We start from the raw sequence: 22,648 nt of genomic DNA, 5'->3' as shown, positions 1-22,648 counted from the left end.
AAAGAATATTGTGAGCGAATCACAGTTATTCTGCCTCCTGAAATCAATTCTATAGAACAGTAAAGTTGGTGTCAATAAAGTTGAACACAGTTTCTCTTTCCTAAGGCACTAGTCTCTCTTACATTTCATAATCATAGTGAATCAAGACTTCTAGCAAGTTAGACGCTGGTGTAGTTTTTCATTGATGTTATGATTGTCTCATAATAGAGCAACTTCATAATATTTCTCTCTAATTTTATCATCTGATGCAATTTTTTTAACATAAAAGAAACTGCCAACAAATCCATTGAGTGTCACTTTGAGAAAAGTGATTTCTTATTTATTCAAATTGTCTAAATTTTTTTAGTAAATCATTATTATTCACTTTGAGGAAAATTTCTTTTTCATTCAAATTATCCTCTTTTCAAATAATTTTTGTTATTTACACATATTTTCCAAACTGCCTTTCTTATCTAAACGTTAAATGTATTTACATAAATTTCAGTAACCTGTCTATCCATGATTTAAAACTTTGTTTTGTCTGAAAAGCATTACTGATTTTCTTCATCTCTCATCTGCAATCCCTCTCTTTGTTCCCTCCCTTTCTCCCTTAATCTCTTTCTGTTGCTTCTTTTCTGTGGTCAGTATTGCCAACGATTTTCTATTTCATTAATTCTTCAAAAATTTTCCCAATGACAGATGTTCATCAACACCATGGATAGATATTGTCACCTTCCACATGCTGGGTGAGGTAAAAAAAAATGAACAAATTATAAAAATTTGGCATATATAAAAATTGGAAGACTATTCAGTCCTATAGAAAATATTATCACAAAATACTCATGAAAATGAATGCACTTAGTATGAGGTCACCCACTCTCAAAAGGAAAAGGAGGAATATGCTTTTTCCATATGCTTAATATGGTCCATAATATATGTGTATTTGTATAAACAAGTGAGCATGTAGATACAGTATAACATGTAGAAAATAGACTAAGAAAGATTAAATATTCAGAGACACTGAAGAATTGAAGACAATGAACATTTTTTAAAAGAGAGTAATAGCTACTTGCTTTTCTAGTTATAACTCTACCTTGGATTTTTCATTTTGATGGTGAATATATTCATACAAATATATTTAATGGTCAAAAGATAAAATTCAATATGAATTTTCACAGCTTCTGTCTTGAATGGCTAGTCTAACTGTGTGGAAGATCATTTAGATGTATAGTTTTTTGTTTGGATTGGTTAATTTTCATTCTGATATAATATTATATATACATATATAATATCCCCCATGATAAAAACATAAAATATGTTTATGTATTTTAAAATAAACTTTAAAATTTATAAATATAACCCCTACCAACATTTTTCTGTTTATCACTTATGATAACATTTTAGGATTCTTTTTGATCTTAGATAATATGAAGGCTTCACAGGGAAATTTTATTGCTACATCCCTTTAGCAGAACATTGCTATTTGCATTTAATCTAGGCACCTGGCCTATCTAGTCTCAGGTTCTTGATTATCCAAGTAGTCTTGGGAATGGTTTTCATGAAGTAGATCTCAAATGAAATCAGATGTTAGTTGGATTTCTACTATCAGCTTTATGCCACTATTGTACTAGAGCATCTGGCAATCAGGTTACCATTGTAGATGGAAGTTTATAGCTGGGTTGGTAGTGTGAAGAGTAATTTCCAGTACTATGGACCCTAGACAGTGGATGTTAAATAAGGATTAATGCAGGTACCAACTCACGTTCTCCATGTTCAATGAATTTAGTAGGTATTATCTTCAGAAATAGGGCCTTATAATCCTTGGTTATTTTTATTTTCACTAAGCATAATGTCGTACAATCTATATTTGTTCATTTAAGAGAAGAGGTATTTGAAAGTATGAGAACATATTGATTTGTGATTTTTTTTTAAAACACTGGACCACAATACTTGAACACCTCCTCAAAGAATTTAATTAACACTAAATACATTTATGTCTTTTGAGTTTTGTTTATTTGTGCTTTGCTTAAAAGCAAAAATAAATGTTTAAGTAAAAAATTCTGTATTATGTAAGGAGCATCAAAGACCTAAAATGCAGCCCATTGTTGAAGAAAGATAAACAGGAAAATTAGCACTTTCCCCGACAAACTTTCATCCAGTATTTCATAAAATGCTGTGCACATAACTGTTGCTCCTCAACGACCTATACACACACGGAGGGTAAATCAATTTTTTCTCCAATATGAAGGCTCAATAAATCCTTTGCAGATTAAATAACTTTTTTGCAACAGAAATTGGAAAAGTATGAGACCTACCTTGGTTGTCCCTTTATTCTTTCTACCTCAGGGTTTGGGTTTGGCTTTAAAAGCACTATGGAGATGAACTCTACCCATGGCTTAGAATATTCTGATTCAAGGTGGCTAAAAGTATGTCAAGAATGAGTGAAATAAGCTAGGTACAGAATAAAGACAACACACCTCACTAACACATATAATCAAGGTCAACAAATATCTATTTTGTGATCTTTGATGCTATGGGAGAGGTGTCTGGTGGGACTGAGGGGGAGAATGGTGATAGCTAATAAAAGGTGGACAGTTTCAGTGAGGTGAGTGAAGTTAGCAGCACAGCTCTATTGCTCAGGGGAATGACTACAATAAATATAGGCACATCTTGTAGATTTTTTTAAAAATAGATTTTAATATTACTATGAAAGTAAATGCATGGCAACAAGTTTGCTACCAACTTTGATCTAATATTCCCCGTGATAAACACATATAAAATCGGAATATATCCAAAAATGTACATAATTTTTTCAACTAACAGAAAATTTGAAAATTGTCATGTCCTTCAAATCCAGAGTTTTCTGGGGCATAATCTAGACTTATAAATGACATACAAAAATTTTGAAAATTGATTGGTGACAGTGTCCATACTGCTATTTATAATGCTAAAAATAAGTAGACTCAGCTTTTATATTTATATTTCAATATGTAAAATTGATATCAAACACCCTGGATGAAAAAACGCACCAGATTTTTTTTCATTTTGGTTTGTTTTTCATTTATTTGTTTTTGTCAAAGATGGAGTAAGTCAGTGCTTGCAGATATATATATATATATATATATATATATATATACACACATATATATTAGAAATATATATATTTCTGCTATATATGATGTCTACTGTGGTGGTCTGAAGACTTCAAGGTCCATATTTTATTGTGTTGTTTGAAGGAGGCAAGTATATGTGTTTGTATGAAATTAAAGTAGTTATACAACATAAATTAGACAGAAACCTCAAAGATGACTGTCTTTACTGGAGAGAGAAGCAATGTATCAAAAATTGCAAGAAAACTAAATAATAACCATTATTACCAGCATTGGGCTTGTTTGGTTTGATTTGGTTTTGGTTTAAATGTACCAAGGCCACATAAACTTGTATGTCTTTTGAGGTTTTAGGAAAAATGCTTAAGTCTTGGATCTACCATTTTAGTAGCAAAACCAGCAACAAAAGGCAGCAATGTATGTTAATTTTCCTTGGCAAAAGCTTTTTACTTTTTCTTCCATAAAGACACAAGTCTAATGATACTATTCTCTAAATGCCTAATTTATTCATGCTATATGTCCTGTAAATGTGGTTGCCAATGTCTTTTCTGTAGTGATGCTGCTTTTAGAATTTTACTGTGATTCAACATGGGTTTGGACAATACATGTCAGAGGATCGATGTGATACTAGTAAATGCTGAAATTTCCTGCGTAATAGAAATAACTTCTGAAATACGAAGCCCTTTAACAAGTGAGATCCTTCATCCTTCTTCAGAGATATCTCCACAGCAGGCTTCAAAGAGATTCTCCAGGAAGAAAATTTTGACTGACACTTTCAAATTCCCAAATCTTATATGAAATATTACATTTTTCTTTGAGTATTTCTTAGTAATGAAAAGTTATGTCAAAAAATGAAAAAAATTATTTCTCTGAAATAAATATCTAAAAGACATTTTGGTGCTTTATTCTGAATTGTTTAAAAAACAAAGAGGTATAATTCTAAATGAATAAATATCAGCATCAAAATTATATATTTAAGTGTGTATAGATACATATATATTTATAGGATTTTCTAATTAGTGTGAAGATATTTGCAAAGAATAGATAATAGTAAACAATAATGCATGAGCTACACATTCCCATGACACAGATACCAAGTAAAATACAAGTATCTCAAACTGTATTAGAAGTAAAGCATAGTCTTTGTAGATCATGAATTGCAAAAGATGTGTTTGAAATCGCAGAGGCCTATATAAATACGTGTTGAGAGAAGATGATAGAAGGGAAGTAGAGATGGGGAAACAGGGGAAAGTAAAGATGAGGGGAGAGGAAGGAATGGAGTGAGACAGACAGATAGAGTGATAGAGAGACAGAGAGAAGAGAATGCTGAACCTATAAAAATATTACCCTGACTCTCCTGTTTTACCACCATGTGATGTTTTGGCAAAGAATGCAGCTTCTTTTTGCCATTATCCTAAAAAAGTTTCAGAGGCTAAATCGAAGAATTTTGCATTAATGGCATTGGCAGAGCAAATTTCAAGGCAGCCTAGTAATGATGGTCCTACTGTTGTTACTGACCACTCTTACACAGATCTATAATAAAAAGGAGAAAGTAGAACAAAGAAGAATGCAAAATGTACTGTTTGAAGATAGAAATCAACACCAGGAAATGTAATGTTGGAGCCAAGCCCTCTGCAGCAGGGGATAAAATGTTTAAAGGAAAACTCAACACTAAATGGACTAAAGGTAGTGGTGACCTCAGGCCAAGACTTTACACAGCTGAGCTTCAACTTGTAAAAGGGAATTTGAAGAATGACCATGCATAGACTGCTTACCTGAGGATCCATCCCATATACAACACCAAACCCAGACACTATTGTGGATGCCAACAAGAGCTTGCTGACAGGAGCCTGATATAGCTGTCTCCTGAGAGGATCTACCAGTGCCAAACTAATACAGAAGTGGATTCTCACAGATGTTCATTGGATGGAGCACAGGGTCTCCAATGAAGGAGCTAGAGAAAGTACCCAAAGTGCTGAAGGGGTTTTCAGCCCTGTAGGAGGAACAACAATATGAACTAACCAGTACCCCCAGAGCTACCTGGGACTAAACTACCAACAAAAGAAAACACACAGTGGGACTCATGGCTCTAGCTGCTTATATAGCAGAGGATGGCCTAGTCAGTCATCAATTGAAGGAGAGGCCCTTGGTCCTGTGATGGCTCTATGTCTCAGTATTGGGGAATGCCAGGGCCAGGATACAGGAGTGGGTGAGTTGGTGAGCAGGGAGTTGGGGGCAGGGAGAGGGGGTTTTCGGAGGGCAAACCAGGAAAGGGGATAACATTTGAAATGTAAATAAAGGAAATATCTAATGAAAAGGAAGAAAAAGGAAAAAAAGAGAAAAGAAAGCTTAAGCAGTGAAGGAAATCAAGATACTGGAAGTTTATGTAAATACAAGTCAAGGAGGGATCTAAGGTCCAGTCCCAGCAAACAGAACTTGGCAGAAGCTTTTGTTCATGTTGTTTTACTCTTATTATTAATGATAATAGAAAGATGGGGTAGAATTTTCCTACATGATTTTGGAGAAGCTAAACACCTACCTATGAAGTTATGAGGCTATGAAGCTATGAAGCTATGAAGCTATGAAGCTATGAGGCTATGAGGCTATGAGGCTATGAGGCTATGAGGCTATGAGGCTATGAGGCTATGAGGCTATGAGGCTATGAGGCTATGAGGCTATGAGGCTATGAGGCTATGAAGCTATGAAGCTATGAGGCTATGAGGCTATGAGGCTATGAGGCTATGAGGCTATGAGGCTATGAGGCTATGAAGCTATGAAGCTATGAAGCTATGAAGCTATGAAGATGATGAGCAGATTGCTTTGGAGATTCCAAGATGTTAGAGACACCAGAGTCATGGAATACATGCCATGACAAGCTATAGGCTCTGTGAGAAAGCAGCTCAAGTGAGAGAAGTATATTATACTTAACAAAGCTTAAAGGAGCTGTAGTTTTGAAAAGAAAATTTACATCAGACATGAAACTAGGAAATGTGGAGTTTTTACCACTGCTTTTCAGTCTTACTTTGGTCTCTTATTCTGTTCCCTTTTCTCACATTTTGGATATATAATATATATTCTGTACCAGTATATATTGAAAGTATATGATCTGATTTTGAATCACTATTTTACAGATGATCATGAAAATATTTTAAGTTAAACCAAATGTATTTTGCATTATGATATGACTAAACTCTATGGGGGATAGGGAGTGTAATATCGTGGTTTCAATAAGAATGTCCTCAGTAGGCTCTAATATTTTCATGTTTACTTCTCATTGATGAACTATTTGGAAGCATTAGGGAGTATGACCTTCTTGGAGTAGATATGTCTTTGTTGAAGAAGGTGTGTCCTTGTATAAGTAGATGAGTCATTGCGGTTAAACTTTGAAGTTACAAAAACCCATAGTAGGTCCATCTGTCTGCCTGCTGCCTGGGGATGAATGTATAAAACTCTCAGAAACCCTTCCATTATGATAATAGCCTAATCCTCTAAATTGTAACCAAGCCCCCAATTAACTACTTATTTTTATAAGAGTTGCCTGAGTCATAGTCTCTTTCCAGCAATAAAATCCCTACAAAAGGTATATTATATATCTAAGAAATGAAAATATTTGTGTATTAATTCTGAATATAGGTGACTGAGGTTAATATAGTTATATGAAGTCAATGCTTTATGAAGAAATTATTTTTTAAAAATAAGACTAGAATTGTGATGTGCAGAAAAGTAGCCTATCTATCATAAGATGGAAATCATGATGTTTAAATAAGGATTTTGTGTTTGCTATAGCAATATGAGTCTGACAAGGCTAAAACACACAGAATTAGCCTGTGAGTATTGAAAAGTAAGAGGACTCAGAGCTCCAATTACTATTTCCTGCTCTCTGTTCTTAGCTTTATCCTTTTTCTTTTTCAAAAGATTCTCAAGGATTTCAATAGTGTAGTTCGAGAGAGAGAGGGAGGGAGAGAGAGAGAGAGAGAGAGAGAGAGAGAGAGAGAGAGAGAGAGAGAGAGAGAGAGAGAGAGAGAGATTAGAGATTAGATGATATTAGATGTTAGAAAGGGGAGAGTTAGCGGCTGTAGAGACAAGACCCCATTAAGACTTTTTTTCTTATCTTATTATCCATAATACTTATTGTTAAGGAAATCCCTTCTATCCTTTATAACTGCCTTTCCCCTCTCCCACATCTTTACAAATGCTAGTATTTTAAAAGTATGATATTATAAACAGACTGTGTAATTATGGTTTGCAGAACTGTGAAGATAATGCCCCAAATGTACAAGGCACGTTTTCAGATACTCTCACTTAAAATTATGCTGGTATAGTAAATGAATTCTATTACCTTTATCTTTCAAATCTGAAGAACTCTTCCCAGACTTTTCTTTTTTCACTTCTAGAAGAGATCATGAGAAAGAAATCATAAAACAACATATTATTTTATCATAAGATTTTTTTTCCCAAGTTCTGTTTAGGAGAGGTTTAAATATTGGAGAACCTCTTCATTGATATTCAAAATCTAGCTATCTTCTGATCTACATTAGATTACATGGTTCTAACAGGTTATATTTAAGAATACATTTGTATGTATAAGTAGACACATGCATGAAATAATAATTACTAAAAAGGAGACTACATATTTGAAGGGGAGAGCACATGAGAGTTTTGAGAGGGAAGAAAGGGGAGGGAAAATATAATTAAATTATAACAAAAATAAAAGTTAAAAATACTACAGGTGATAGTATATGAAATCCAGCATCATATGTTAACTATGTATGAGATTATGTCAGGCTCTGTGTTGTCAGAAATCCTATAGGACACATATGTTTTCTTAATCCTTCTACTGCCATGAAAAGTTTAAACAATTTCTGTCCTTTATAATTGCCTTCCTCCTTCTCTCACATCCTTATAAATGCTAGTATTTTTAAAGTATGATATTATTAACAGACTGTGTAATTATGGTTTGCACAATTGTGAAGATAATTTGCCAAATGTACAAGGCACCTTTTCAGATACTCTCACTTACAATTATGCTGGTATAGTAAATGAATTCTATTACCTTTATCTTTCAAATCTGAAGAACTCTTCCCAGATTTTTCTTTTTTCACTTCTACAAGAGATCATGAGAAAGAAATCATAAAACAACATATTTTTTTATCATAAGATTTTTCCAAGTTCTGTTTATGAGAGCTTCAATTATCAGAGAACCTCTTCATTGATATTCAAAATCTAGCTATCTTCTGATCTACATTAGATTATATGGTCCTAACAGGTTATATTTAAGAATACATTTGTATGTATAAGTAGACACATTCATGAAATAATAATTACTAAAAAGGAGACTACATATTTGAAGGGGAGAGAGGAGGGGCACATGGGAGTTTTGAGAGGGAAGAAAGGGGAGGGAGAAATATAATTAAATTATAACAAAAATAAAAGTTAAAAAATACTATAGGTAATACTATATGAAATCCAGCATCATATATTAGCTATATAGGGGATAATGTCAGATTCTGTGTTGTCAGAAATCCTATAGGGCACATATGTTTTCTTAGTCCTTCTATTGCCATGAAAAGTTTAAACAATTTCCCCAGGCTTGTGAGTTAGGACTCCTGCCACTTAAACTAGCTTTCTTTGGCTTAACTTCAACATCAAAAATACTTAGGGCTTTAGACACATAGTGCAAAGGCAGATTTGGAGAATGACAGGTCTTAGAGTCAGAGTGATAACTTGGAAGATTTCTGCAATGAGATAATATGGAAAGATGAAGACATTTTAGATGAATAGGGAATCCTAGGCTGGACAGGTCCATCAGCAAGACTTTGGCTGTGTACGTTATTTGTAAGCAACAGAATGCTGTAAAAGTAATACTGTGCAACTGGAGAGCCAACTCTGACATGGCCATGCCATTTCCATCTTGAAAATCTAGAGACAGCAGCTCTGAGAATTTCAGCTAAATAAATTCAAGTTCTGACACTGTACTGATAAGTGTACATAAAGATGAGCAGGTGCTTTTTCTTATTGGAGTGTTAGAAACCAGCTAGCATCCATCGTCAGTTAATGACGGAAAATCTTGATACACACAATAGTGAGAAATTTCACAAAAGTTTTACAAACCTGATATCTAATTGCAATTTTATTAGTTACCTCAGTGAAAATCATTTAGTTTATCTTTTCCCAATTCTGATTAAATTACACACAAAATCAAGCAAATGTCAAAACAATTAAATTGTGTTCTCCACATACAGCTAGTGAATGGAATAATAGTTACTTGAGCAAAAAATATTGTATCATGTCTCTTTTTAGACATGGAAAGGATTTATTAAATCTACCTTTTTAAAGTGACAAATGAGAAAAATCCTTGCAAGTTTATCTTTAGGCAAGAAGAATTTTTCTGGACAGCAAATACTGTCTTAACTGTGTAACTGAAGGTAAATATATGCTGTCTTTTTAAGTTGAGAATGTTTCTTAGGTCTATAGTAATATAATATTCCAGTAAGTTAGATCCAAAACACAGGACTGAAAAATCCATAATTTTTGAAATATGTTAGCAAGATCCTGCAAAACAAGTAATTCAGAAGGGAACTGAAGACATGGGTTGGTGCAGCTTATATACAAAGGTTATTGTAGAGAAGCAAGTCCATCGATAAATGAAAATGTTAATATAACTACTATCATGTTATTTTTAATTATCAACAACCCAAAATCCTATTTGTTCTTCAAATAGATTGACTTTACTTAGTAGGCAAACTGAGTGAATAAAAGGACAATAAAACAAAAGTTAAAAATACTTCCCATAAAGATACATGCAGATTTTTATTAAAAAAGAAACACTATTGCCTTAAGATCTAAAATTTAGCTATATGTTTCATGCATACTAATAATCCATACTGACATACCATACATGGTATTAAGAGCAGTAATTTGAAATTATACATGCTATTGCTTTATATTTAAAGAAAATATTTATAGATTGTGATTTAAAAAAGTACATTGAGCAAAACGAATATGATTAAAGATTTTTCAGTTTGATCTAAAAACACTCAATTGCAGTGAATCCAGGAAATGTTTTATTGAGTCTGAACATGACTGAAAGAAGAAAACTGAAATTAGTTTTTCTTCTAACTCTATCCTGCGGGTCAAATGCATGCATATAAATAGTACTTCATTTTATTAGATTTAAAAACAATAAGGAATATCATCAGAGAGGAAAGGGACTTATCATTCCTCTGGGAAAAGTTTAACAATTTCCACTCCAAACAACCAGTATTCAAGTGTTTTAAAGGAAACAGCAATGATTTCATTATGTATTGCTCAAAAGGATCATTTTCAGTAAGGATTTGATACACATATTGAGTGCTCTCTAAAAATAGTTTTCAGATGTTAAAGAATAATTCAATCACAAATTTTTATTTGACTACATTCCCATCTTGTTGTATTTTGTTAGCCTTAGAACCTAATTTGGATTTATAAATCTTTGTGTTTTATGTTTTAAAAATAAAATTTTGCAACCTTGATCTGTGAATGACAATTCAATTAAAACTCATAGGAAAATTTACTTGACAAAATGTTCTCAGTCCTTGGAGACTGTGGTGATATGTTGTCTGACAGGTCCTTGTAAACAAAAGAAAATATAGTGGTTTCTGAAAGGTAGTCGATATAATCAGACTGGAGAGACAGTGAACTCTCAAACAGATGACTGTCCCAACATGGTGCAAACAAACCTGAAAAACTTCCTTTAAGCACTGGATATGTTCCAGGAACGCTGGGGTGCACTTGCGCTTTGGATATCCAACATACACTATAGTCTGAGAGTTTAAGCAGCTGATGAGTGTGAACCATATCTAAGGTATATTTGGCCACCCCAGATGAAAAAAAATTTTTTTTCTCAATCCACTTGACATTGTAAATCATATGACTAGCTCTTTTCTCTTATTAGATAGAACTCTTCAAATTGGTTTAGATTAGAGATGTCTCCTGAAGTAATTTGAGTGCTCAAGTTTTTTGACTAAATTCTCAGCCCCACAGACTAGAGCTCTCTTTGCACATGCTTATTGTGATGGCAGAATCACCTTTAGCAGAACACTTCTGGATCTGGCATGGCTGTGGAAGGGGAGTTGTGACAAAGTTCCTACCCCTGGAGCATCGACTGATTCTTGATCCCATGACCCAGACATATGCTGGTGGTTGCTGTTGCCCAAAAGTTGATTTGCTGTCTTTACTACTCTACCTTCTTTCTGCACCCCCCTTTTTAAAATTAGGTATTTTCTTCATTTACATTTCCAATGCTATCCCAAAAGTCCCCCGTGTGCTCCCCACCCTCTCATCTCCCCGCCCTCCACTCCCACTTCTTGGCCCTGGTGTTCCCCTGTACTGAGGCATATAAAGTTTGCAAGACCAATGGGCCTCTCTTTCCACTGATGGCCTACTAGGCCATCTTCTGATACATATGCAGCTAGAGACACTAGCTCTGGGGTACTGGTTAGGTACTGGGTAGTTCATATTGTTGTTCCACCTATAGGGTTGCAGACCCCTTTAGCTCCTTGGGTAATTTCTCTAGCTCCTCCATTGTGGGCCCTGTGTTCCATGCAATAGCTGAATTGTGAGCATTCACTTCTGTGTTTGCTAGGCCCATGAATAGCCTCACAAGAGACAGCTATATCAGGGTCCTTTCAGCAAAATCTTGCTAGTGTATGCAATGGTGTCAGCGTTTGGAGGCTGATTATGGGAACAAAACACCCATGGTAGGAGTTACAGAGACAAAGTTTGGAGCTGAGATGAAAGGATGGACCATCTAGAGACTGCCATACCCGGGGATCCATTCCATAATCAGCCTCCAAACGCTGACACCTTCTTTCTTTTTTAATTTTTATTTCAAATGATATCCCCTTTCCCAGTTTCCGCTCTGCAACTCTCCTATCTGATCCCCCAATACCCTGCTTCTATGAGGGTGCTTTCACAGCCACCTACCCACTCCTACCTCCCTCACTGCCCTAACATTCCTCTAAACTGGGGCATCAAGCCTTCAGAGGACCAAGGCCTTCCCCTCCCATTGATGCCAGATAAGGCTCCTTCAGCTCCTTCTGTCATTCCCTTAACTCCTCCACTGGCTCCACTGTGGGAGCATCCACATCTATATTGGCAGAGCCTCTCATGACACAGCTGTACCAGGCTCCTGTCAGCAAGCACTTCTTGGCATCTATAATAATTTCTGGGTTTGGTGTTTGCATGTAGGATGGATCCCCAGGTGGGGCAGTCACTGGATAGCTTTTCCTTCAGTCTCTGCTTCACTCTTTGTCCCTGTATTTCATATAGACAGGAGCAATTCTGGGTTAAAATTATGGAGATGAATGGGTGACCCCATCCCTCCACTGGGGAGTCATGCCTTGCCTCTGTATATGATCTTGACAGGTTCTCCCTCCCCTTTGTAAGGTATGCCATCCCCTTGGGGTCCTGGGAAGCTCTTGCTTTCCTGGCACCTGCGACATTCTGGTTGCTACCCTCAGTTCCCCACCCCCCATTGCTACGCACCTCTGTGCAATTTTCTGACCTTCTGTACATCTCCTCCATCTCTACCCATACATGATTCTGCCCCTCCTTTTCCCCTCCCTCTCTTCTCTTCCTCCCAAGTCCCTCCCACCCTCTACTTCCCTTGATTATTTTGTTTCTCCTTCTAAGTAGGACTGAAACGTCTACTCTTAAGTCTTCATTCCTCTTGAGTTTCATGTGGTCGATGAGTTGTGTTGTGGGTATTCCACACTCTTTGGCTAATGCCCACTTATCAGTGAGGCCATACAATGTGTAGACTTTTGTGACTGAGTTACCTCTATTAGGATGATATTTTCTAGATCCGTCCATTTGCCTGTGACTTTCATGAAGTCATTGTTTTTAATAGTTGAGTAAAATTCCATCGTGTAAATGTACTATATTTTCTGTATCTATTCCCCTGTTGAGGAACATCTGGTTTATTTCCAGCTTCTGGCTTTTATAAATAATAATGCCATGAACATAGTGGAGAATGTGTCCTTGTTACTCTGAGGTAGTGTCTGCGTTTGTCACTGGGGTGCATTTGCTGTATGCAGCAAAATACTGGGTCCTGTCTACATATCCAGTCTGTTAGTCTATGTCTTTTTATTGGGGAAATGAGTCCATTGATGTTAAGAGATGATAAGAAATATTGATTGTTGATTTCTGTTATTTTTGATGTTATTTTTATGTTTGTGTGACTATTGAAAGGAAAATACTTTCTTGCTTTTTGTAGGGTGTAGTTTCCCTCCTTGTATTGCCGTTTTCCATCTATTATCCTTTGTAGGGCTGGATTTGTGGAAAAATATTGTATAAATTTCTTTTTGTAATGTAATATCTAGGCTTCTCCATCTATGGTATTTGAGAGGATTATTGGGTATAGTAGTCTTGGGTGGAATTTGTGTTCTCTTAGGGTTTCTATAACATCTGCCCAGAATCTTTTAGCTTTCATAGTCTCTGGTGAGAAGTCCGGTGTAATTCTGATAGGTCTGCCTTTATATGTCACTTGATCTTTTTTCCCTTACTGTTTTTAATATTCTTTCTTTGTTTTGTGCATCTGTTGTTTTAACTATTATGTGATGGGAGAAATTTCTCTCCTGGTCCAATCTATTTGGAGTTCTGTAGCTTTCTTGTATGTTCATGGTCATCTCTTTATTTAGGGTAGGGAAGTTTTCATCTATAATGTTGAGATATTTTCTGGCCCTTTAAGTTGGGAATCTTCATGCACTTCTATACCAATTATCCTTAGGTTTGGTCTTCTTATTTTGTCCTGGATTTCCTGGATGTTTTGTGTTAGGACCTTTTTGCATTTTGCATTTTCTTTGACTGTTGTGTCAATGCTTTCTATGGTATCTTCTTTAATTGAGTTTTTCTCTTCTATCTTTTTTATTCTATTGGTGATGCTTGAATCTATGACTCCTGATCTCTTTCCTAGGTTTTCTATCTCCAGGTTATCTCCCTTTGTGATTTCTTTATTGTTTCTATTTCCATTTTTTAGATCCTGGGTGGTTTTGTTCAATTCTGTCACCTGATTGGTTGTGTTTTTCTGTAATTCTTTAAGGGATTTTTGTGTTTCCTCTTTAAGTGTGTCTAGCTCTTTACCTGTGTTCTCCTGTATTTCTTTAAGGGAGTTATTTATGTCCTTCTTAAAGTCCTCTATCATGAACGTGAGATGTGATTTTAAATCAAAGTCTTGCTTTTCTGGTGTCTTATGGTATCCAGAGCTTACTGTAGTGGAACTGGGTTCTAATGATGCCAAGCAGCCTTGGTTTCTGTTGCTTATGTTCTTGCTCTTGCCTCTAGCCATCTGGTTATTTGTGGTGTTAGCCAGTCTTGCTGTCTCTGACTGTGGCTTGTCCCTCCTGTAAGCCAGTTTGTCAGCACTCCTGGGAGACCAATTTTCTCCTGGAGGAATTTTGGTATGGAGAGCTGTGGCACAGAAGGAATCTGGAAGGATCCTGTCCCTTGCTTTTCCTTGGTTCCATTGTCTTGATGGCTCTTGGTGTGTACCTCTTGGGCCAGGAATTTGAGCAGAAGTAGTGGTCTCCTCTTTGTTATCAAGTTTGTCAGCATTCCTGGGAGACCAGGTCTCTCTAGAGGTGTCTAGGTATGGAGAGCTGTGCCCTCAGGTGTGTCAGCACTCCTGGGAGTCCTGCATTCTCCTGGAGGTGTGTGTGTATGGAGAGCTGTGGCACAGGGTCAGCTCTGGGTGCAGATTGAAAATGGAAGGATCACTACTCTATTTTCAATCTTTTTTTTTTCCCCTGGGTAGTTTACTTCCCCTAATTACTCAGAACTAATCATGTTGAATAATTGAAATAGGTGAGATTTTTCAGGAATGAGTAATGGATATGGTTAAGAGGATGTTGGGGATGAGGAACAGGCCCCCTGATGGGCCTTCAGGGTCAATGTGAAAGGATCTAGACAGCATAACCACAGAGGCCATAAAAGCCTACATGATCCTTTGTAAAAGTAGTTCATTGCAAAACTTGGCCTTGAATTTGCAATCATAAGGAGACACATGTACCCTAATGGTCCAATGACTGCCTCATTAATTATCCAGTATGAACTTGAGGTCATCAAGAATAGAAAGTTAAGTGGTTTCAGGAAAAAATAAAAGCATGTATATAAAAAGTAGAAATTTTGTCTCTGCAACTCCTTCCATGGATATTTTATTCTGTATTCTAGGGAGGAATGAAGTATACATACATTGGTCTTCCTTCTTGATTTTCTTGTGTTTTGGAAGTTGTATCTTGGGTATTCTAGGTTTCTGGGCTAATATCCACTTATCAGTGAGTGCATATCAAGTGACTTCTTTTGTGATTGGGTTACCTCACTCAGGATTATATACTCCAGATACATCCATTTGCCCAAGAATTTCATAAATTTATTGTTTTTAGTAGTTGAGTACTACCCCATTGTGTAAATGTACCACATTTTCGGTATCCATTCCCCTGTTGAGGGACATCTGGACTCTTTCCAGCTTCTACCTATTATAAATAGTGCTGCTATGAACATAGTGGAGCATGTGTTCTTATTACCAGTTGGAACATCTTCTGGGAATATGCCCAGGAGAGGCATTGCTGGATCTAGCATTAGTACTCTTTCCAGTTTTCTGAGGAACCGCCAGACTGATTTCCAGAGTGGTTGTACCAGATTGCAGTCCCACCAGCAATGGAGGATTGTTTCTCTCCCCGCCCACCCCCCATCATCTGCTGTCACCTGAATTTTTGACCCCAGCCATTCTGACTGGTGTGAGGTGGAATTTCAGGGTTGTTTTGATTTGCATTTCCCTGATGATTAAGGATGTTGAACATTTTTTTCAAGTGCTTCTCAGCCCTTTGTTATTATTCTTCAGTTGAGAGTTCTTTGTTTAGCTCTATACCCCATTTTTAATGGGGTTATTTGAATTTCTGGAGTTCAGCTTCTTTAGATCTTTGTATATATTGGATATTAGTCTCCTATCAGATTTAGGATTGGTAAAAATTCTTCCCCAATCTGTTGGTGGCCTTTTTGTCTAATTGACAGTATCTTTTGCCTTACAGAAGCTTTACAATTTTATAAGGTTCCATTTGTCAATTCTTGATTTTACTGCACAGGTGAAAGGATGGACTATCCAGAGACCCCACCTTGGAGTCCATCCCATAATCAGCCACCAAAAACAGACACTATTGCCTATGCCAGCAAGATTTTGCTGAAGGGTCCCTTATATAACTGTCTCCTGTGAGGCTTTGCCAGTGCCTGGAAAATACAGAAGTGGATGCTCACAGTATCTATAGGATGGAACATAGGGCCCCTAATATAGGAGCTAGAGAAAGTACCCAAGAGCTGAAGGGGTCTGCAACCCTATAGGTGGAACAATAATATGAGCTAATCAGTACCCCTGGAGCTCGTGTCTCTAGATACATATGTAGCAGAAGATGGCCTAGTCAGCCATCATTGGGAAGAGAGGCCCCTTGGTTTAGCAAACTTTATATGCCCCAGTACAGGGGAACGCCAGAGCCAAGAAATGGGAGTGAGTAGGTAGGGGAGCAAAGCAGGGGGAGGGTATAGGGGACTTTTGGGATAGCATTTGAAGTGTAAATGAAGAAAATATCTAGTAAAATAAACACTAATCTGTATGACAACTGAAAAACTAAATTTTAAAATAAAAAAGTAGAAATTTATATATAATTTAGAGATAAATATTATTAGAATGAGAGTACATGAGGCTATGAAATTGTTAGGATGAGGAAATGAAGATTAGAGAATTACAAGTTGATGTAGAAGCAAATAAAATCTTAGTATTCTGTTTTCCAGCTGATTGAAGAATTGAAGATAACAGTGCCTGAAAAGATGTTAGAGATAATTAACCAGTTTACCAACATAAATTTAAAATATTGTAAGAGCTCATTTTAATTTCAGTTGTTTGCCGTATTTCTATTTTTACATGGAAGTAGCTACTAAAGACTGCTGACTGCTATACCAGGATATTGCAAGTGCTCTGTTCTCTCAGGAAACAGGAGTTGGCACTATTGATCCAGGACTTAAATCTAAGAATTTTTGATGATTACTAACAATGATCAAAGCCTTGATGATGTAGTTTTAGTAAATAAAAACTGGGTTCAGACTCTCTAATTATTAAGCTTAAGTTGAAGTTGAAGAATAAAGAATATGGAGAATCATCAGGGAACAGAGCAAGTACCTGAACTAGCAGCTTACATCTACTACTGAGTCCAAGTCATTGAATCAGCAAAGTTTCCATTTGTACCTTTCTTAGGTCTCATCTTATGCTGATGCTGGATCTCAGCAGAATACCTATTAGAATTCTAGAAATCCTTATGGCATCATTTTTGTTCTCCTCTGCATCTCTTGCAGAAATTTAAGTAATATGTAATTGTATACAAATAAAATCAGGAAGGCTATTGTGTAAGGTTTTAGATAGCATATTAACTTCTACTTCAATCTTTAGAGAATTAAATCTACTTCAAAATATTTTTCAAGAAAACTTTATTATATATGTAATTTTCTTCCTTTCATGCTCTACCTCCAATATCAAATCCCTGTGTTGACAAACAATATAAGCCACAAATGGTCAAAGCAGTTCCTGAATCCTAAAGAAAAATCTTTGCTTTCCATGGTTATGTATTTACATAAAGTCTCTTTCATATCATGTATATGTACAGTGAGTTGAGTGATATTAATATGATAGCTAAAACTACGAGATCATGCATTCTGAAGTTTGTCCAAGATCACACCTAAGAAGAATTGATGTCAACCTGTTCTGCCCTGTAGCCTATCTGCTAATTGCATTGTTTGCTTTCCTAGTTTTAAGTTTTTGAGTTTATTGTATATTCTAGATACTAATCCATTATCATATGTAATCCTGTCAAATTATTTTCTTAAATATATATTTGTAGGCAAATTATTTACTTAATTGATGTTGTTCTTTGCTATATAGAAGCCCTTGTATTTCCTTTTTGTCAATTACTGGTCTCTTTCTCTATGCTACAAAAGTCCTAAAAAAAAAAAAAAAGCCAATATCTGTGGATACTATTTGAAATGTACCACCTATTTTTTTTTTCTTCTAAAAAATCAGAGTCTCAGGTCTTACATTGAGTTCTTAAAGTATTTGTGATTGTGTTTTTGAGGAGTGAAATTCAAGAATTTAGTTTTATTCTCCCACTTATAGCTTTTCAGTTTTGCTATCTCAATTTGTTAACTACACCATCATCACTCTAATGTGCATTTTTGTTCTCTTTGTCAGAAGTTGGGAGCTTTAAATACAAGAACATCTATTTGGACCCTCAATTTTACTCTATTGATTACTGTTTTCATGTTTTATTCAAGTACATCGCTGTTTATCATTTGGAGTATAACTTGAAATCAGGAGTAGTGGTGATACTGCAAGCAGAGATTTTATTGGTCAAGATTGTTTTGACTATCTGAGGCTTTTTGTGTTTCCTCATGAACTGACTTTTGAATTATTTTGACGAACAGAGTTGGAATTTTCCCAAGAATTGCATTGATTCTATATTGCTTTTAGTAGGTAGGCCATTTTCACAATGTTAGTCCTCTCAATCCACAATTATAAATAAGTTTTGTTCATCTTGTTTCTTCTTCAGCTTATTTTTTAGTATTTTTACAGTTTCAACTGTTAAAAGACTTTCATATCTTTGCTTACATTTAGTCTGAGAAGTTTTTCAATTCTTTGAGACTTTTATGAATTGGATAATATTCCTGATTTCTTTTCCAGTACATTTGTCATAGTACATAGAAAGGTACTGATATTTTGTATAGTAGTACTATATCCTGCCATTCTGGTACAATCTTTAGTGTTTTTTATGTATAGACTCTTTATGTATTTTCATTTTCCTTTCATATTTGCATCCCTAAAGTATACATCTCAACAAAATTTGACTCCTAAGAGATATAAATATAGTGCTTGAAGCCTATCTTATCTTGTTAGGCTTCCAGCCCTCTATTGAAAAAGAAATGGAGAAAGTGAATATTATTATCCTGTTACTGATTTTAGTGGAAATATATCAAGGTTTTTGTTTGTTTCTTTAGCATCATGTTAGATGTAGGTTTGTTCACAAGAAGAAATACAAATGACTAAGAAATATTTTTTTTTAAAAAAAGTCAACACCCTTATGAAGAAAATAAAAATTGAAATGACCTTGATATTTCATCATTCTTCAACTTAGCTACGATATGGAAAACAAATGACAACAAATACTGAAGAGGATACAGGAATGGAAAACCCCTTTTTCACTCTTGGAGGCCTATTAACTGGTACATTCTCTATGCAAATCACTGTGAAGACTCCTCAAGTAATAGAAATAGGTCCAGATATAGCATGTCTTTTGGCATATTCCCAAAAGATTCTCATCCATGCTCATCAATATTCATAATAGCTAGAAAATAGAACAGCCTAGATGTTCATCAATTGGTGACTAAGATAATGAAAATGTAGATCATATAGTATAAATACAGTTAAATTTTATTCAGAAGTAAAGAAAATTCTAATTCTGAATATTCCTTAAAAAATCATGGACATGGAAATAATCATAGTGAGTCAAGTAACTTAGGCCTGGAAAGACATACACCAAACAATGAAGAGTATAGGTTTGAGATTTTCTATGTGAATGTTCTAATTGGAGTACCTCTTCTGGTCAAAACATTAAATCAAGATTTTAGGGAAGAAGAATAGATCACAGGTGTTATAAAGATGAGGGAGGAGAATAATCAGAGTGACTGTTCAAGTGGGAAGTGTAATAGAAGGTGAGGGCACTCAACACACATAAACAGACACACACATACACAGATACACATCTAAATGAAGTGATCCTTTGTGGAGAGATAATGACTTTAAACAGATGTCATTTGTTATAAAAACAATCAAATCAACAACAACAACACCAACAACAACAACCCAGTGCCAGATGTAGGCCATCTTCCTTTTAGTGATTGATCAAGAGGTTCCATAGACCACCCAAACAATATAAGCCATTCCCATTGCTCTATGTTTTGCAACTAGAACTTGATCAGAGACACTATTGCTAAAGACAACACATACTTATGTCACATGACATGGAAGCATCTCAAGCTGGCACTGACCTCTAGGATTCTTTCTTACTAGCTATTTTTCATAGTACCAGAAAGTGTTGTGAAGGCTGCTGGGAAGAAAAGTAATCAATAGTAATCTAGATGTGAGGAGTGCAAGCTGCAATAATGAATGGTCTGGTGAGATAGACATATTATGCTATACTGGAATGGAGTATGCATAATCAATAGTTTTCTGATGAGACTTAAGGATTGATCCATTCTAATAAATTCATGGATAGCACTGTAACATGACCATAAACCCACAGCTGAGGAGATCATAGAACCTAGGGGAGAAACTACTGCTATTATTTTACCAGATGATAAAGTATTAAACTACCTTTTTGAGATTTATGTTTGTGTCCCTATGGGGTATGCATACACAATGAGAAATGTGAACCCAGAAGATTATGTAAAAGTATTATATCTACTGTGGCATAATGTGGCTCTGGGACAGGGTGGTCCCTCAGAATGACATTGAACATATTTGCATTGCTAGTATTTGCATTGCATGGCTTCTTTTCAGGGCTGCTAGTCAGCACATGCTTAAAGAAGTTGCTTTCAAACCAGTAATATGTTTTCTAGAACTAAGATTTTAGTAACTACCTTTTGAGTAAAATAATACATTCTCTTAATTAATTGATGACCATACTATATAAAAAAAAACCTGTACACAAAACCTTTATCATTATGATAATCTTTCATGATTGTTTTTTCCACTATTCATGCAGTCTGACAATGCTGTTTAGTAAAAAGAAATTATTAGTATTCAATAGTTTTTCTTCGGGCCATAAAAATAAATAGTATGTAGTATTTACTGAGAGTTTTACCCTTTTATCTAAAAAATGTTGAGTGAATTTCAAAGATAAAGTAAATTCAAAACTAAATGTTTTTATAATCAAAACACGATAGTTTTGCAATTGTTGTAGTTTTGCTTTCTATTGTAATAAAGTCCATGATTAAAAGCAACTTGAGGAAGAAAAGGATTTATTCTCCTTATAGTTTACAGCCCAGCCGGAACTCAGGGCATATACCTGGGGTCAGAAACAGAAGTAGAGACAACGGAGAAACTCTGCTTAAGGATTTGTCCTCTGGGTGTGCTCATCTAGTATATTAGGACTAAGTATCCAGGACTACCGAAGTAGGGATGGCACTGCTCATAGTAAGCTAGAATTTCATACATTAATTATTAATCGAGAAAACAACCCATAGACTTGCCCATAGGCCAATCTGATGGAGATAACTGGGCTCTCTCTTCCCAGATAACACTTTTTTTTCAAGTTGACAGAAGACTAACCACAACAGTTATAGTTAATAATCATTAACTCAAGGTAGTTCTAATATATACTTGCATTTTTATAATCATTTAGATGCTACTTGTATTCTGTATGGCCTCTGCAACTTTGTTTCTTTATTTAAAATCTTTTGCCACAACACATTTGTGTGTACTATCAAAACTAATCCTCATCAACATCTAAATACTAAATGAAATGCACTTTATGATATAACTAAAATTTGAAATTTATTGTTAGTGGGTTTGGATACAGGTAAATGTTAAGTTGAAAACTATTAATGTCATAAAATTAGGGTTCTTAAATATATTTTTTACCTTCTTAGTACAGAATTTCAAAATACAGTGTTTTAAAATTCATCTACTAGTCTAATTCATTAATATTTTTCTATACTGATTTAAAAGTTAATACTTTCATAAAATAGAAGATTTAGATTTATAGTAAATTTGAGCAGAAAGGAAAGTACCTATATTTTCCCTATGTTATTGAATGTGACAATTCCTCTAAAAGTAGTATTTTCAATCCTAACACTTAATGCAATGTATTTAAGTGAGTTTTTTTTAGAACATAACTAGATATTCTAGGTATAGTATGAAAGAAAATACTGCCCTCAAATAATCATAAAGTACCCTGTGTATTTGTAATAACTGTCATAAGGAAGACACCCTCCCCCAACACACAAAAACTTCCCTACCACTTTCTTCCTTCTGAAATTTAGGGCATTTAAGATTATTAATGAACTTCTATTTTATGTTATTAGAGGAAATATGTAGTTCACATATGAGTTTGTAATTGGTAGTTAATGATTTGCAAATTCTGATGTACTTATTTTCATCTATGTTCATCACTATAGTGTTGTATACAATCGATTCACTCACTGCCCTAGAGAATCCTCTAACTCTACATATACATCCATCTTTCTTCCATTCCTAAGAATCAATGAAATTTTCAAAAGCAATACACTATTTTAAGTAATTATTTGAGAATTTTATATAATGTATGTCAGAGAATAAATAACCTTTTAATGTTAATTTGCATCTAAAACTTTAGTTTTAAGATGTTTCCCTCTACTTTTGGGATTTTTCATCAAGACAATTATGATATATTTACACAGTTTCAATTGTTTCTTCTCAACTTTTATATATTTTAAGTTATTTTTCTGTTTTA

General features: G+C 35.0%; 1 protein-coding gene across 1 annotated transcript in view; it reads right to left on the bottom strand.

The window, feature by feature from the left end:
* Trdn (triadin) overlaps positions 1-22,648 on the bottom strand; it is a 393,227-nt gene that overhangs the window by 70,139 nt on the left and 300,440 nt on the right. Inside the window, exons 22-23 of the mRNA NM_029726.2 lie at positions 8,140-8,190; positions 7,426-7,476 (exon numbers count right to left, since the gene is read on the bottom strand). Of these exons, the coding sequence (NP_084002.2) occupies positions 7,426-7,476; positions 8,140-8,190 (102 nt within the window). The remainder of the gene's footprint in view (positions 1-7,425; positions 7,477-8,139; positions 8,191-22,648) is intronic.

The sequence above is a fragment of the Mus musculus genome, chromosome 10 (assembly GCF_000001635.26).
Source record: "Mus musculus strain C57BL/6J chromosome 10, GRCm38.p6 C57BL/6J".
NCBI lineage: Eukaryota > Metazoa > Chordata > Mammalia > Rodentia > Muridae > Mus > Mus musculus.
This window is presented reverse-complemented; position numbering and strand designations above follow the sequence as displayed.